The sequence below is a fragment of the Diabrotica undecimpunctata genome, chromosome 10 (assembly GCF_040954645.1).
Source record: "Diabrotica undecimpunctata isolate CICGRU chromosome 10, icDiaUnde3, whole genome shotgun sequence".
Lineage (NCBI taxonomy): Eukaryota > Metazoa > Arthropoda > Insecta > Coleoptera > Chrysomelidae > Diabrotica > Diabrotica undecimpunctata.
The window spans coordinates 58,298,860-58,313,875 of NC_092812.1; the positions used below are offsets into that span (position 1 = coordinate 58,298,860).

Consider the following 15,016-nt stretch of genomic DNA (forward strand, 5'->3'; position numbering starts at 1 on the left):
AGCAAACGAGTAGCCCTATTCAGTTCAGTTTTGTCTTCAGGAGATCTGGAAGTTTGCCACTGTTTTCTTAGTTTTCTCTTTTCATTGATTAAGATTTTTATATGATGTGGATATGGTGCACAGTTATTACTCTGATTTAGATCTGGAGTTGCTCTCCAACCTACCTGTTGAATGATTGATGTACGGTGATGGACTACGCCCTCAATATTTTCATTGTTTAAGAGGAAGATTTAAATTAATTGCATTTTGAATATTAACTCTGAACAGACTCAATGATTTGAAAACGTGGGGTATTTATTTGTATTATATACAAGTTCCATCACGTCAATAAATATGGGAGAATGGTCCGACGACAGGTCAAAGGAAGCTTTAATATTTTTATGATAGTAAAATCGATGAGATCGGGTATTTTATTTCTATCTGTAGGCCAGGAGGTACTTTGTCCAGTAGAAATTGTAGTCAAATTATTGTCGTTTAAACTTTTAATAAGTTTTCTTCCGCGTATTGTTATTAATCTAAAATCCCATCTTGTATGCTTTGCATTAAAATCACTTGCTGCAATAAAGGGATGACCAAGCTAAAAAAAAAGAAACAATCAATTTTGTCGACCTGTACAAATTTTTTTGGATCGCTCTGAATAAAATAGGTCTTTTTTAGGAATTTTTATGTAAACTTGATCGATTTTGAAGGGCAAAATTAGGATTTTCAAGGCTCAAAAACACAAGTAAAAATATTGTATTTGAATTCATCAGGGACCTAAATTCAAGTTCAAACCTTTTTATATTATTTCCCGATAAGTATTTTGGGCTTATTTCATTTTAAAACATTGTTCTAATGAAGGTCTTATGACAGCCCGGCGCTCGGGTTGTGGAGTGTACGAGTAAAGAGAAAGAAACAAGAAAACAATGTTTTAAAATAAAATAAGCCCAGGAGCTGATAGAAGAATGCTTGTGTTGCGTTCTGCACATACGATGACCTCTATATAACAATTGGGGCCATCAGAAAGAAAGAAGAATGTCTATATTCAATCTAGACCCCGCTGGTTTCTCTCTTTCGCTTTTGGTATTAATATTAAACTAGAAAAAAATGAAAGCCAAAGGACTATATGAAACTCTATTTTAAAAAGGAGTAAAATCAAACATAAATATACATAAACAAACTTACAATTATAACTAAACAAGAATATCTACAAAGTTAAATATTAGTTAATACGAAACGATACCAAAAAGACAACCATTTTAAGGATTGAACACTGATGGCTCAAACAAAGTGACAAGGTATTTAACAACTAAAATACAAACCTATTATAATAACCGTAAACATACTGTACATAATAAAAAAATATAAAGGGTTATAAAGAGAAATAATATTATAAAAAAACAATAAAAATATGGATATATGTGTCAATAAATAGTTTGTCAACTAATAATGTGGGACATACAAATAATTAATACAATTATTAATACAAAAACACACAATTAATACAAAACATACAATTGGTGTTAATGTAAATAAAAAAAACAAATGCAAAATGTTCTTAATTGACAATGTTCAATCGCGACACAAACTAAGATAAAGATCTAAACTTAGTTTGTGTTTGTAAAGATATTTACTTTACCATGTAGCAGCGAAGCACTAGCACATTTTTAAACCAGGAACTGTCTTTCTCACAAACCGAAGCAAAGTATCGTAACTGATCTTAACCCAAATACACGTCTGTGTCATTTGGGAGATAAAACTCGTCTCTTATCTCAAACACACGTTTGTGTCATTTGGCAGATGGAACTCTTGTAATGTTTAGTGCTTAAAACAGCTGTGTTTTTGTACACGAAATCTTGGCTAAATATACGAGGAGAATCAAAACTAACACAAAGTCTCTTAATGATTTAACAAGGTTTATATAAAATTGCGAAACAGCCTTAAATAAAAAAAAAATTGTTTAAAAAAACTGTTCACCTGGACGACTTCTTGAACCTTATTTTGGGGTATCTCATGAAAGTGATTATGCAATAAATCTTATGGGAATAATTTTCCGAACATACCCGAGCTTTTCGCCTTGTCTAAATTACAACTTCGCCATGAAAGTTTGATCAGGGGTGTAGCAAGCAATGTCCAATTTATGTTCTTACCTTAATTCTGGTATGCCTGTTAGCAACTTTCTATAATTCTCTTTCTACTCTTCTATGTTATTGTTAAATTAGTAGAATACCTTTTGTTCTTTCTTAAATCCTGCAGGGTGTTCCAAATTTCCCGCCTTGTGAACCTAACCATGTTTATCAAGTTTTCTTTTTGTTTTAGTGATATAATGGCTACAAGTGTTTAACGGTTTTTAATTTTTTCATTAGTCTTCTTAATACCAGTTAATAAATACAATATGGAAATTAGTCATTTCCACTTTCTGCTTGAATAGAGATGTAAAACCGTTTACCCTTGGTCAAAATATTTATCAATGTTCTCTTTGCAAATTTTGTTACTTTATTCATTGTAACAATATCTTTTTAACGCATTTACAAGAATTTGTTCTCCCAATATTCTATATCTCCCTTTTGGTGCTGGTATTTAGAATTTTGGTGTAGGGTCGAGAACAGTATGACGCATTGTCCATCAATATCATTTGATTAGGTTTATGATTCAATAAAATATATTCTTGTCTATAGTAATCTGTTACAAACGAGCTTGAGTCTTATGACTCTCAAACAAGAAGCATTTTCCCGTCATCGCTCCAGATAAACACTGGGTGTCAAAATTCTTATAGATTATAGGTATAAGTACTATCCTCTAGTCTAGTTTTGTAAATAAAACCACATTTTATGAAAACACGTATCACGGTATTAACTGGTTTACATAATAATCGGCGTATTTTTAACTTCATATGAATCATTTCCAATACCTATAAAATCAGTTTATCAATATGTTTCAATTACATATTATCAAAGTTTTTAGCATAATGATGACTTATATCAGCTTTAATAGCTCTTAAAATTGTAGAACAGTGAGATCACACACATATAATCTTGATAATTTTATATTCTAAAAAATATAGTGCAATGTTCACCTCGTAAACAGGAAGTATCAAATCCAAATGGTCGTCAAAGAAGCGACGGTTTATATATAATATCCACTACATAATTTAAAACTGGAACAAGTATTTGATTGGCTATATCTATATTATAACGAGCCATAGAAAAAAATGAAATTTGAGTCTTGAAATAAGCCCTCCTTTTTGGATGATTAGTCACTCCCAAAAAATAAATTCATAATAATATTTTAAGTAAACACTACATAACTTAAACTATATAGGAGGGTTCAGAATACTAGTGAACCGTCCACTTAAGCTCCATTTGAGCTACAGAGGTTCATAAAAAAATCACTTGTTAACATTTTTAAAAGTATATATTCAATTAAGAAGGTCAAGGAGTAACTTAGACATTTACATTACTTATATTGGCCAAATGTCGTGTAATAACCCCAAAAAAGTGGACTGGTTCAAATGTATTCTGAAGAATTTTAGTAAGATAATGATAACTTGAAGTGTTGTTAATACACTTTATTTTTACATCTTCTTAGAGATCATATTAGAAATATTAAAACGAATAAACGATAAAAAAACGAATCATCGGTGTCATTTCCTTCAGGCGCTTCGTTGTCCTGAGTTTGATAAGTTGGCTGATTCCCTGGAAGATTTCTGAAGTATTCATTCAACATGTCCTCCTTTTTTGCAATTTCTACATCCAATAGAGGGTCTCGAACAAGTTTCAGTAGAGTAAGGCTAGTTTTTATATTGCTGTTTTGCCCAGTGCATGAGTCAGAAATCATACCAATGTGTGAATGTCCTGACATGTTCATACAAATGTTTTCTAAGGCATGAAACTAGATCTTCAGAACCCCTTCCACCATTAGTTTCATCCCAGACTTGCATAGAGGCAGTGTTGTTATTAACACAATGAATGCTAAAATTGTAGATATAAAGATTTCATCTTTTTTCAGTTCAGCGCACTTGTTCGCTCGCCTTAGTGCAGATTTCTCTCTGCCTTTAAGTCGGTTGTCTTTTGTCATCAGTTTTAGCACGGATCTTTTGTCACAGTTGCTGCAAGTGTCCTTCGAAGGAGGTTTAAAGTTCAAGTTAAATTTTTGGCTGAAGACTTTCGCAGATTTTTCTTTCGCAGGATTTCTGTTCTCACTTTCAATATTCATACTGGACTCAAGTATCTTTTGTTCTCATTGTCTTTCTTGTATAGTGGCTTTGTTTTGAATAACGGCGGTTTTGTTTTGAGTAAATGAATTAAAAAAAGATTTCAATGTATCTTCAAAAGAGAACTTCTCACGGTACTTTCTGGGGCATTTACAGTCATATCAAGAGGGAAATATCTTCGATTGCGTTACCTTATTACTGCGAGATGTGTACTCTTTACCGCTGTTAAGATTCAATGTGTTCTTGTTAATTTTCCAGTTAATTTCCCGAGGTAATTTTCTCGGGCAATTATTCATTTTCTCCATCTGAATGGACAGAGGGAGAAATGGTGTTGCTGTTAGCAGTATCCGAGGCAGGTACGATGATGTCACCTGTAGCTCCATCACAAAACAAATTAAACTGTAAAAAATATTTTCGTTATACATACAATAGCATACATGCATACAAAAGATTTCAATAAGACAGTAAAGACAGACAAAACTTTCTGTTCGTAAATATCTTGCACTTACTCTAAGCATTTGATTTCATCGTCCGCTGTCAGCAAGCATCAAAATAATGTTTTTTAGGCTTTAGGCCTAGTTAAAAACTTATTGAAACAATATTTCAGGGATTTAAATACCTTTCTCCCTTAATTTACTGGGTTGAGTCAGATCATAAGAAATGTTTTCGGTCAGAAGGCTCTTGGGCGGACGCCTCCGTTTTAATTTGGCCGACAGAACAGTCTTGTTATAGTCAGATGAAGTACCATCCTCTAAAAAAAATATATGCTATTAGATGTTTACTGAAATAGTTCAGACCTCTCTTTAATACACGTTTCAACAATGGTTGAAACCAGATGGTGTGAATCCGCGTGTTCATATCAGTATGGTTTGGCTTTCGGTATACTATATATCCTATGGTTTCGTCTTCTTTCTTTATAACCAACACATCTAAAAATAAAAGTTGTTGGTTATTCTCCCGTTCCATGGTAAACTGTAATTTCGGGTGGATATTGTTGATATGTTCCAGGAATGTATTGAGTTTTTCTTCTCCATGTGTCCAGATAATAAATGTGTCGTCAACATATCACATTGATCTACAACTTTTATTTGAATTATTTTTCTCTAAATGTATAAGAACCGTTTTTTTAGGCAAAAAATGTTTTTTTTTTTTCACTTTTTATGATTGTTTGAATATTGAATATTAACTTGATTGATGATAGATTGAATATTAACAACATTGTATGATTCTTTAAAAAAACAAAGCAAAGTCTTCAAAGATTTGTTCAGCTTGATCAGCTATCATATACTTTTTAGAACTTTTAAATATATATATATATATATATATATATATATATATATATATATATATATATATATATATATACATTTAAATTGCAATTATAAGAGAAAGAGTTTAAACAACAAAATTAAGTTTTGTATTTTGGTGTAGGTCTGGTGGCTATGCCGTACAATGAGCAGCGGGAGTAGCCAAATATGGCGTCGTCGCAGTGGTACAGCATGGATCCGCGCTGGCCTAGTAATCTTCATCTTGGTATTCATATGGATCCAGATGACGTTCCTGAGCTTCGCTGGTTCATCTCCTCAATACTCAGAACTAAACGATAGTAACGCGGCTATTCTGAGTATGGTTCCGGCTGTTTTGCACAAATTTTTATCACCCAGACCAAAAAATCTTTCTACTATTACTTTCGCTAACGGCAGTTTCTCGAAATTTATTTCCACAGACGTTCTAAATATATCTGATATTAAACGAAATATAGCACAATACAACAGACAACAAATCGTTTACAATGAAAATATATTTGAACCGCTTCAAAATGATTCCATTGTCATACTAGTTCAAATTCACGACAGAATCACTTACTTACGCCATTTAATTGTCAGCTTAGCACAAGCACCTGGTATTTCCCAGACCCTTCTTATTTTCTCTCATGATTACTATGACGAGGAAATGAATAATCTAGTCAGAAGCATTGATTTTTGCAAAGTGATACAAATATTTTATCCCTACTCCATACAAACTCACCCATACGAATTTCCAGGAGAGGATCCCGGAGACTGTCCTAGGAATATTAAGAAAGACCTGTAAGTGTATAAACATGAACTGTTTTATTTATTTTTTATTTTATTTTTATTGATGGCTTTGATAGGACCAATTAGTTAGACTTTGTTTGATTTATGAAGTGAGTGTCATAACTATATATATTACATCTTGAGCATAATAAATTTATTATTATAAATTTGCCTCCATCTATCTATCGTCCATCGGCAAATTCAAACAAATACCACCTTTAGTCCAGACAAATTAAGATTTTTTTAACCACGAGATGTTATGAGATGCAAATATAATGTGCAGAATAATTTTGAATTCGGTTCCGCTAATGAAGTTGCTTTTTTTGTCCTTAAAGGTAGAAAAAAAAGTTTAATTTCTGCTGCTGCTAAAATACCGGCAAGTGCTTATCTTTAAAGGGACTGGACCTACCAATGTTTCGTTTAGTTGTCGTCTTTGCAACTAGGTTGTTTATAGATGTACATTTCTTTACTTTTGAGTTGTGTTGAAATTTCGTTGTTTTGATGTGGTCGTTTATAATTCTAATATATTTTGGTTGTTTGTTTTTTGAAACTTTATCTGTGTATAAAAAAAAACTATTTAGACCATGGGAAAAATCAGGAAAAACTTAGAATGCTGTGGGTCAAAACCTCTATTTTTAATGAATGTATCCTATTTAGATAAGTAACTTTTTTTGAAATAATGTTTATCATAAATTTTCTGCTCAATAGCTGTCTTGAGTTTTTCTTGAGCTGTCTGTTTGAGAGGGGGTTGAATTGCTTCGGTTTATATGTTTATAGGTGTTGAAAGAGCCCTAAACATATTCTTAGGCATTTATTTTGTTGTGCTTCACTGTTGTTTATATGTGTGTTTGTTGCAGTTCTATACAGTTGACATCCATGATCTATTGATCGTAGGATTGTTTTGTAAAAGAGTAGAGCAGTATTTAGGTCTACCCCCACTTTGCAAAAGGTTTTTGCAATTTGCATATTTCATCATTATCATTTACAATCTACGTGAGTCCTAGCCTCCTCAAGCATTTCTCCGGTCGCCCTATCCATCGCCTTTCTCAGCCAAGCAGGTATTCCCATATTTCTCATGTCTTCATCGATGTTATCAAGGAACCTTATTCTAGGTCTTCCTAATTTGCATAATTTGGTGAATGAAATCTTCCCATAGTAGTTTCCTATCTAGTTGTAGGCCAAGGTATTTCACAAAATTACTAATAGATACTTTATATTTTCCTATGATTATCTGTTTATGATAGTTGTTTATGTTTCGAGAGAAAATACAGGTACCGGTTTTGGAGTCGAATATGGAAAGTCCAAAGTCATCAAACCGTTTTTGAATTTCTATAAATTCAGTGGTAATATTTCGTATACCATTTTTCTCTGTTTTATCGCTAGTGTAAATTACGACGTTACCGGTGTGTTGAACAATTTTGGATTTTTGTTTAATAATGTTCCCTAAGTTCATTGTATACGTACTGTTAAAAATTTGACCCAGAAGAATACCTTGTGGTAACCTAGATCTGCAGATTCTTGAAGCTGAAATTTTTTCATTTATTTTTAAGGAAAAAGAAGTTGGTAGACCAATATTGATGAGCTTTTCTTCCAGTATATTTATGCTAAAGCTATGGGTCTATTTGAGTTTGCATTGCCATCAGGTTTTCCAGGTTTTTTAATATATAGATATACTCTCTCCACATTATTGGAAAATGGGTTTTTTTGTCCAAATCGAATTGAATAGCTTTAATGGAGAGTGTGCTAAGAGCATTTTATGTAACATACTATATATGATATTATTCATACCAGGAGATTGTATTGTTTGTTAACTTAAGGCATTGCTTAAGAGAAATACCGATGATAAATGGAAGTATTTTTGTTAACTGTGATTATTTGGTGGGTAACTTGGTGGGTGGGTGGTGATTTGGCTTGTTTTTGATTTTTATATCGGTTTTCTTTATTCTACACTTCTTTCACTGGGGTGTGCTGATTTAGATTTTTGACAGTAATTATTCCAGCTGTTTCTTTGAGTTATATAAAAGTTGTGTTGCTACTGCGTTAAGTTTTTTATATTCTGTCAAGTAAATGATATTTGGGGTGTATTTAACATAAGAAAGCTTGTTTCCTTGCTTTAGCTGCTACATTACACGTTTCATTCCACCACTCTCTTGAACAGTGATTACGTTTTTGAGAGTTTGAAGAGCATAAAAGATTTTTTTTAGTTGCAGCTTTATCGATAATACCCATTAATGAGTTTCCAGATAGGATGGTTTACTTGTTGAATTTGTGCAGGTGAAACTTCACTGGGGTGTGCTGATTTAGATTTTTGACAGTAATTATTCCAGCTGTTTCTTTGAGTTATATAAAAGTTGTGTTGCTACTGCGTTAAGTTTTTTATATTCTGTCAAGTAAATGATATTTGGGGTGTATTTAACATAAGAAAGCTTGTTTCCTTGCTTTAGCTGCTACATTACACGTTTCATTCCACCACTCTCTTGAACAGTGATTACGTTTTTGAGAGTTTGAAGAGCATAAAAGATTTTTTTTAGTTGCAGCTTTATCGATAATACCCATTAATGAGTTTCCAGATAGGATGGTTTACTTGTTGAATTTGTGCAGGTGAAACTTTATTTATAAATTGGATATGTATTGGTAGGTGGTTAGATCCATGTGGTAATTCTATAGTCAACCACGTAATTGGCCGTTCTAGATCATGAGTGCACATAGTCAAGTCTATAGCTGATTCGTTACTGTTTACTAATGTAGGGGATTTGTGATTTTAAATTATCAAATTACAGTGTTTTAATTATAATTTTTTTAAATTTTCAAAAATTTCAAAACTTTTGTTTTCTGTTGCTTTTAAAATTGTCTACCTTTTGGTGTTATTAATCTAGAACCTCGTTATGTATGCTTGGGATTATAATCACCAGTCGCAATAAATATGTTTCCAAGTATAGTTAACAGCTGCTCAAATTATTTGCTGGTTATTGAGTGCCTTGAAGGGCTATATATTACAGAAACTCTCAGTGCAATTTCAAGTGAAATATTTTTTATTTATTTTTGTACTCTTTATCTGAAATTGCAATGCTACTGTTAGTTTGTTGCACCTACTTTACTGTTGAGACAATCCCGCAGAAAAAATTTAAAGGATGTCTTGTGATCTAGCAGAGCTCTTAAAAGTACCTCGCCCAATTCATATATTGAGAAATGTTTCGTTTAAATAATCTTGCAGCATGAAGCTCCAATCTGCATTTCTATATAAGTTACCAAAAAAATCAAACGTCGTCTGTAATCATATTAATATTGTTCGGCTGTCAAATGTTTTTCTATAAAAATCTCAACAATTACATATGATACCCACCTATTGGCTAATTTTTTAGGATATTGAATGTGTCTCAAGCATCCAATGAGGGTTCTCTGCTGATCAATGTGTACAATTTTATGTGAAAGTTGACTTGGCTGAGGAAATAATGATTCCAAAAGTTATATTATGACATCACCTTAGGACAGTTGTATTACTGACGTTATTTTCACGGCAACTTGAGATGCAGTAGATATTACAATTGACTTATCCAAAATCAGAACTCGTATAATTGATGGTACTAGATTATAACCATATAAATTGAAAATGTCAATGCTTTTACTAACCTTTTATTAACGTTTATAGAGCATTAAGAAAAAAATGTAATAATGCACTTTACCCAGACGTCTATGGGCATTATAGAGAAGCAAAATTTACTCAAACAAAACACCATTGGTGGTGGAAAGCGAATAGGGTATTTAGTGACCTGGAGGTTACCAGAAATCACACCGGTCTGGTAGTTTTACTCGAAGAGGATCACTATGTTGCTGAAGACTTTATCCATTTGTTGCGATTAATGGAACGGACCTACAAAGAATCTTGTAAACATTGTAATATATTGTCTTTGGGAACATACTTGAAAACATACAACTACTATGCCGATTCGAAAAAGGTATGTACTTTATAACAGCCATTAACTGTATTAACAATTTATGTATTTTCTTTTCACTGTTTTATTCAAAAATATATTTTTATAGTCGTACTTTTCATACTTTATATGGTGCCCCTGTAAAAATGGATCTTTATAAGTAATTAGAATGAAGATATTTGTTGTGAGCACACTAAATATCTTACTATAGATCACAGATGACTGTATTTTATGATTTAATGTGCAATATTTGCCTCATTATTCTTCTATTGTTCTTTCAAGTTTCATAGAAATAGGAAACGTTTCTAGTTTAAAACAAAATGACTCCAAACATTTAGAGTTACTATATAAACCAATTTTGTTATATTTTTATTCTAGGTAGAAATATCACCATGGATTAGCAGTAAACATAACATGGGAATGGCTTTTAACAGATCAACTTGGATGCAGATTGTAGATTGTGCATCACATTTTTGTAAATATGACGACTACAATTGGGATTGGTCGTTACAACATGTATCTCAAAATTGTTTGAAGGATAAACTGCATGCAATGGTAGCTCGTGCGCCCAGGGTTTTCCATATCGGCGAATGGTAAATATAAATCTTCCTAAAAACTAAATTTTTTCACTGTTAGTTATACATACATATACAGCGAGTCTGTAGTAATTTTGACTTAATTTCCTCGCTGTCATTGCGTCTTGGACCTCGACATTGGAAGTCCTCTTTGGTCGTCCTCGGTTTCTTCCTTGCAACCGGAGTCCACTGCCATACTCTTTTCGGCCATCTACCCTATTCCATTCTCGGGAGGCGTCCATACCATATAAGCTGCTTCCTATTAAAAGTATCGAGAAAGTTGCCTTCTACTTGCATCCTCCTAATATTATCCTTTCTTATGTGCTCGAGCTTGGAGATCCTATAGCTTCTTCCCCATTTAGCTATCTCCATAGTCTTTAATTTTTTTCTTCGTCTCTTAATTATTATCCAGACTTCAGATCCATAAGGTACATTTACTACTAAGTCGTATCCTTTTAATGTTATTTCTAGTTGGACTATTCGCTCGTTAATCTCATTTTAACTTATGATGAATCTCTGAAGTTGTTTCTTCACCAGAATAGAAATTCCTGCTTTTACTCTCATATCTTAATCACCTCCTCTGTATATATTGATGTAATCTGTACTGTAATCTTGTAAATGGATCTTCATACTTCGCTTTCGTTAATAGGTCCAAATATCTTCTTTAGGACTTTTCTTTTGAACCTTCAGAACTTTTGTCTATTGAGCCGTAGGCCTGTTTGAAATCTATGTATATGTTGTGGACGTCAATGTCGTATTCCTACGAATTGTTTAGAATTTGTTTCACTGTGAATAGCTGATCAGTTATAGATCTTCTTTGTCGTAAACCAGTTTGATATTCCCCGACAATATTTTCAGTTAGTTGTTGGGAGTCGTTTGTTTAGTATATACGTAAAAACTTTGTACGCTGTGCACAATAAGGTTATGCCTGGATAATTTTCGCATAACAGTTTATCCCCTTTTTTATAGATTGATCATATAATCCCGGTGTTCCAGTCGCTAGAGATCTTCTCATCATTCCAAATCTTGTTCATAAGCATATGCATTTGTCCTGCTAGGTATTCGCCACCTAATTTATACAGCTCAGAGGGGACGTTGTTAATACCTGGAGCCTTGTTATTCTTTTGTGCTCGTATTGCTTGTTTTACCTCTTCCATCGTCGGGGGTTCTATATTTTCGGTATCTCCCTCAATGTGATGCATGTCCATATGCTCTTCATTTTCTTGCATCTCTAGGAGAGTTTGAAAATAAGTTTCCCAGACTGATTTTGTTTCTTTTGGATCGCTGGTTATTTGCCCTTCTTGATTTCTGCATAGATTTGTTCGGGGTTTGTATCCTTCTCTTAAATTATTGTTGAGTATTGTTCTTAGGATTATATTATTACAGTGGAACATCAAAAAACCGAACTCTGAAGATCCGAAATTTCGAATAATCCTTACATCAAACAAAACAAAAGAGAGTTGTGTTTATTTAGAAAGAAGAGAAACATTTTAAGTGATACATAGTGGTACAGGTATATTAATATGGAAAAGACCGAGTGACCTTGTTGCAAAAGCAGATCGAAATAATCTTGTGCTAATAAAATGGCTTAGATGACGTATTTGACTAATACGTCTGTAAATGTCGATTTCAATGAGAACTAACGCTTTGTAAAGAATCTTACCATTTTCGAGATTATTTGCCATTTATGTATAAGAATCTTACCATTTGAGTGAGTTCAAAAATTGCTGATGCTGCCCCAATAAAGTCATGCTGACTTTGAGTTTGAAAAACTTCAAGAGAAAATTTGCTAATATATTTTCATAGATCTTTGAGAAACATGTCAGCAGACTTGTAGGTCGATAGTTGTTAATGTCAATTATATCCCCCGTTTTCAAGAGAGGATGGACCACAGCTTTTTTGAGGTCATCAAGAAACACACCGATTTTATACGATCCATTCATGACCAGGCCAAGGCATTTTATTATGTCAAGAGTTTCCTTGATAACCTTCATTGGGATTTGATCGTGGCCAATGGAGCTGTGATTTTCGAGCATCTTGACTACATACAATATTTCAGACTAGACTCTTTTATATCAAACAGGAGTTTTTCTAATGCTTCTGCGTTGTTTCATCTTCGGGAGTTTATAACAAATGTCAGAAACTGTTGAAATGTCTTTTAAATTTATTTGATATAGTTGCTGGTTCACCCTGTATATGTAAATTGCTAAGCTTAGATTTATTTTTACCTGTTACAAAATTCTGCACAATTTTAGGGACATTATCAGAGTTCTGGTGCCCCTGCCCGAAGATCCTTTGTTTGGCATTGTATAAAATATCATATTTTTTTACTGTTTCACATTATTAGTCTACAGTTTAGCTACACATTTTTAGTGCATATTGTTATAGCAGCTGTGGCTTGACTCACTCCACGCCAAGGTCACTCACTATTTACAATTCTAGCCGTGGTTTTCTACAACTCTGCTTTTTCGCAAAAATACATTTATTCTGATAGAATAACGAGAATCAAAAATAGGTATATATTCTTGGTATCTATTTTTGATTTGATTTCTTGATTTTCGGTTGTAATATACATAGTTTAGTAACTGATTGCTTGTAAAAACAAGTATTGCTTTTCAGAGTTCATTGAAAGTAATAAAAATGAACAATTTTACAATGATATGCTTTTCTTTAAAATCAGAGAAAGTTTAAGGACTTAGCACTGTGTATATACAGTATACAGGGTGTTTAACGACTATCTTACGCTATCTGTATATCAGAAACTACTTACACATTTATGAAAATTTTTTTATGGCGATAACAAGTTATGACGAGCTTAAAGAAAATATTTTGACCGAAATGCCACTTCCGAATTGGCACCTTATACAAAATTTGTATATATGTAATGAATCTGCTTGGAAAATGTCGAAGAAATTGATGAATTGCGACAGCAGTATGGCGAGTTGCCCCGTCCTCCTGGAAAAATTGGTGTCGCTGTGACAAATTACATGCCCGACAGAATTGTCGTAGGGACAAAGCGTGTTAAAATTTGTATGTACCTCTGTTGATTAAGTGTGACTTGCCTACCATTTTCTTCGATTAAGTACGGACTAGTGATTGCTTCTCATACCAGACACTTACTTTAGCACTATATAAAGGAACTTCTTGAACTTCATCTTGTCTGGCAAAGCCCAGAAATCGATTTGTGCGACGATTTACATGGCCCAACAAATGAAAATGTGCTTCGTCTGAAAACCATAAATTTTTCAAAAATTCAGGATTTTCATACTGTAATGCGCAATATTCTGGCGCAATATTCCACTATACTGCGATAATTCCGAGGATGTAATTGTTGATAAGAAATTTGAATCACATTGAAAATTGAATCACATACGAAAATGCACCCAGCTCCGTTAGGGTTCTTTGCAAGGAAGTTCTTTTTAATCCAATATGCAACGCTGTCCTTGTCTGGCTGGCTTTCGGATTTTCCAAGATTCGCTCAAAAGCACATTCCTGGTTATTGTTGTTGTTAACTGTAAATATATTACCCGTATTTCTGAACTTTTCAATAACCTTCAAAATTACAGCATTACTTGGAGAACGTTTATTAAACCGTTGTGTGAATTGATCTTACTAATTACCTTACTAATTAAATGTTTAAGGATTACTTGACAGGTCTATACTAGTTAATTTCGATATGATAACGCGCACAAAGAGACACCTATGTTTCAGTTTCAGTACTGTTTATTTCGGGATATACTGTAGTAAATTGAATCCCAATATTAGAAATAAAATAAATTTAATAAAATTCATGACATCCAAACTTAAATCACTTTGTGGCACTACACAACATTATAACTAAAGTATTAATTATTTCAGTGGTGTCCATCACAAGAAGAAAGACTGTCAGGCTACGGCAATGATATCAAAAGTTCAGCAGGTCCTCAAAAATGCAAAGAAACATTTCTACCCAGATTATTTAATATTAACGTATTCCACGGCACTGAAAAAAACGAAACTTCGAAAGGGTAATGGCGGATGGGGTGATAGAAGAGATCATAAGCTGTGTATCGGTATGACTATAGGTGGATAGCTGATTTTATTTTTGTTATAAATTAATTAAATTATGAAATGTTATAAATTGTTATTTTTTATTTATATTTATTCGTATCGAATTTTTGAATATTTACTGTTTTTTTGTTGCCAGTATCTCTGCATATTATTAAGATATTTGTACTTGTGTAAAATATACAATCAAGATGT

At 32.9% G+C, this 15,016-nt stretch overlaps 1 protein-coding gene across 4 annotated transcripts in view; it reads left to right on the forward strand.

Moving 5' to 3' along the window:
• LOC140451799 (alpha-1,6-mannosyl-glycoprotein 2-beta-N-acetylglucosaminyltransferase-like) overlaps positions 1–15,016 on the forward strand; it is a 59,804-nt gene extending 44,788 nt beyond the window's left edge. For all 4 annotated transcript variants that reach the window (XM_072545660.1, XM_072545658.1, XM_072545659.1 and 1 more), the window contains exons 2-5: positions 5,624–6,279; positions 9,917–10,223; positions 10,578–10,792; positions 14,633–15,016. In XM_072545660.1, coding sequence (XP_072401761.1) covers positions 5,645–6,279; positions 9,917–10,223; positions 10,578–10,792; positions 14,633–14,846 — 1,371 coding nt within the window. In that variant the 5' untranslated portion in view covers positions 5,624–5,644 and the 3' untranslated portion in view covers positions 14,847–15,016. The remainder of the gene's footprint in view (positions 1–5,623; positions 6,280–9,916; positions 10,224–10,577; positions 10,793–14,632) is intronic.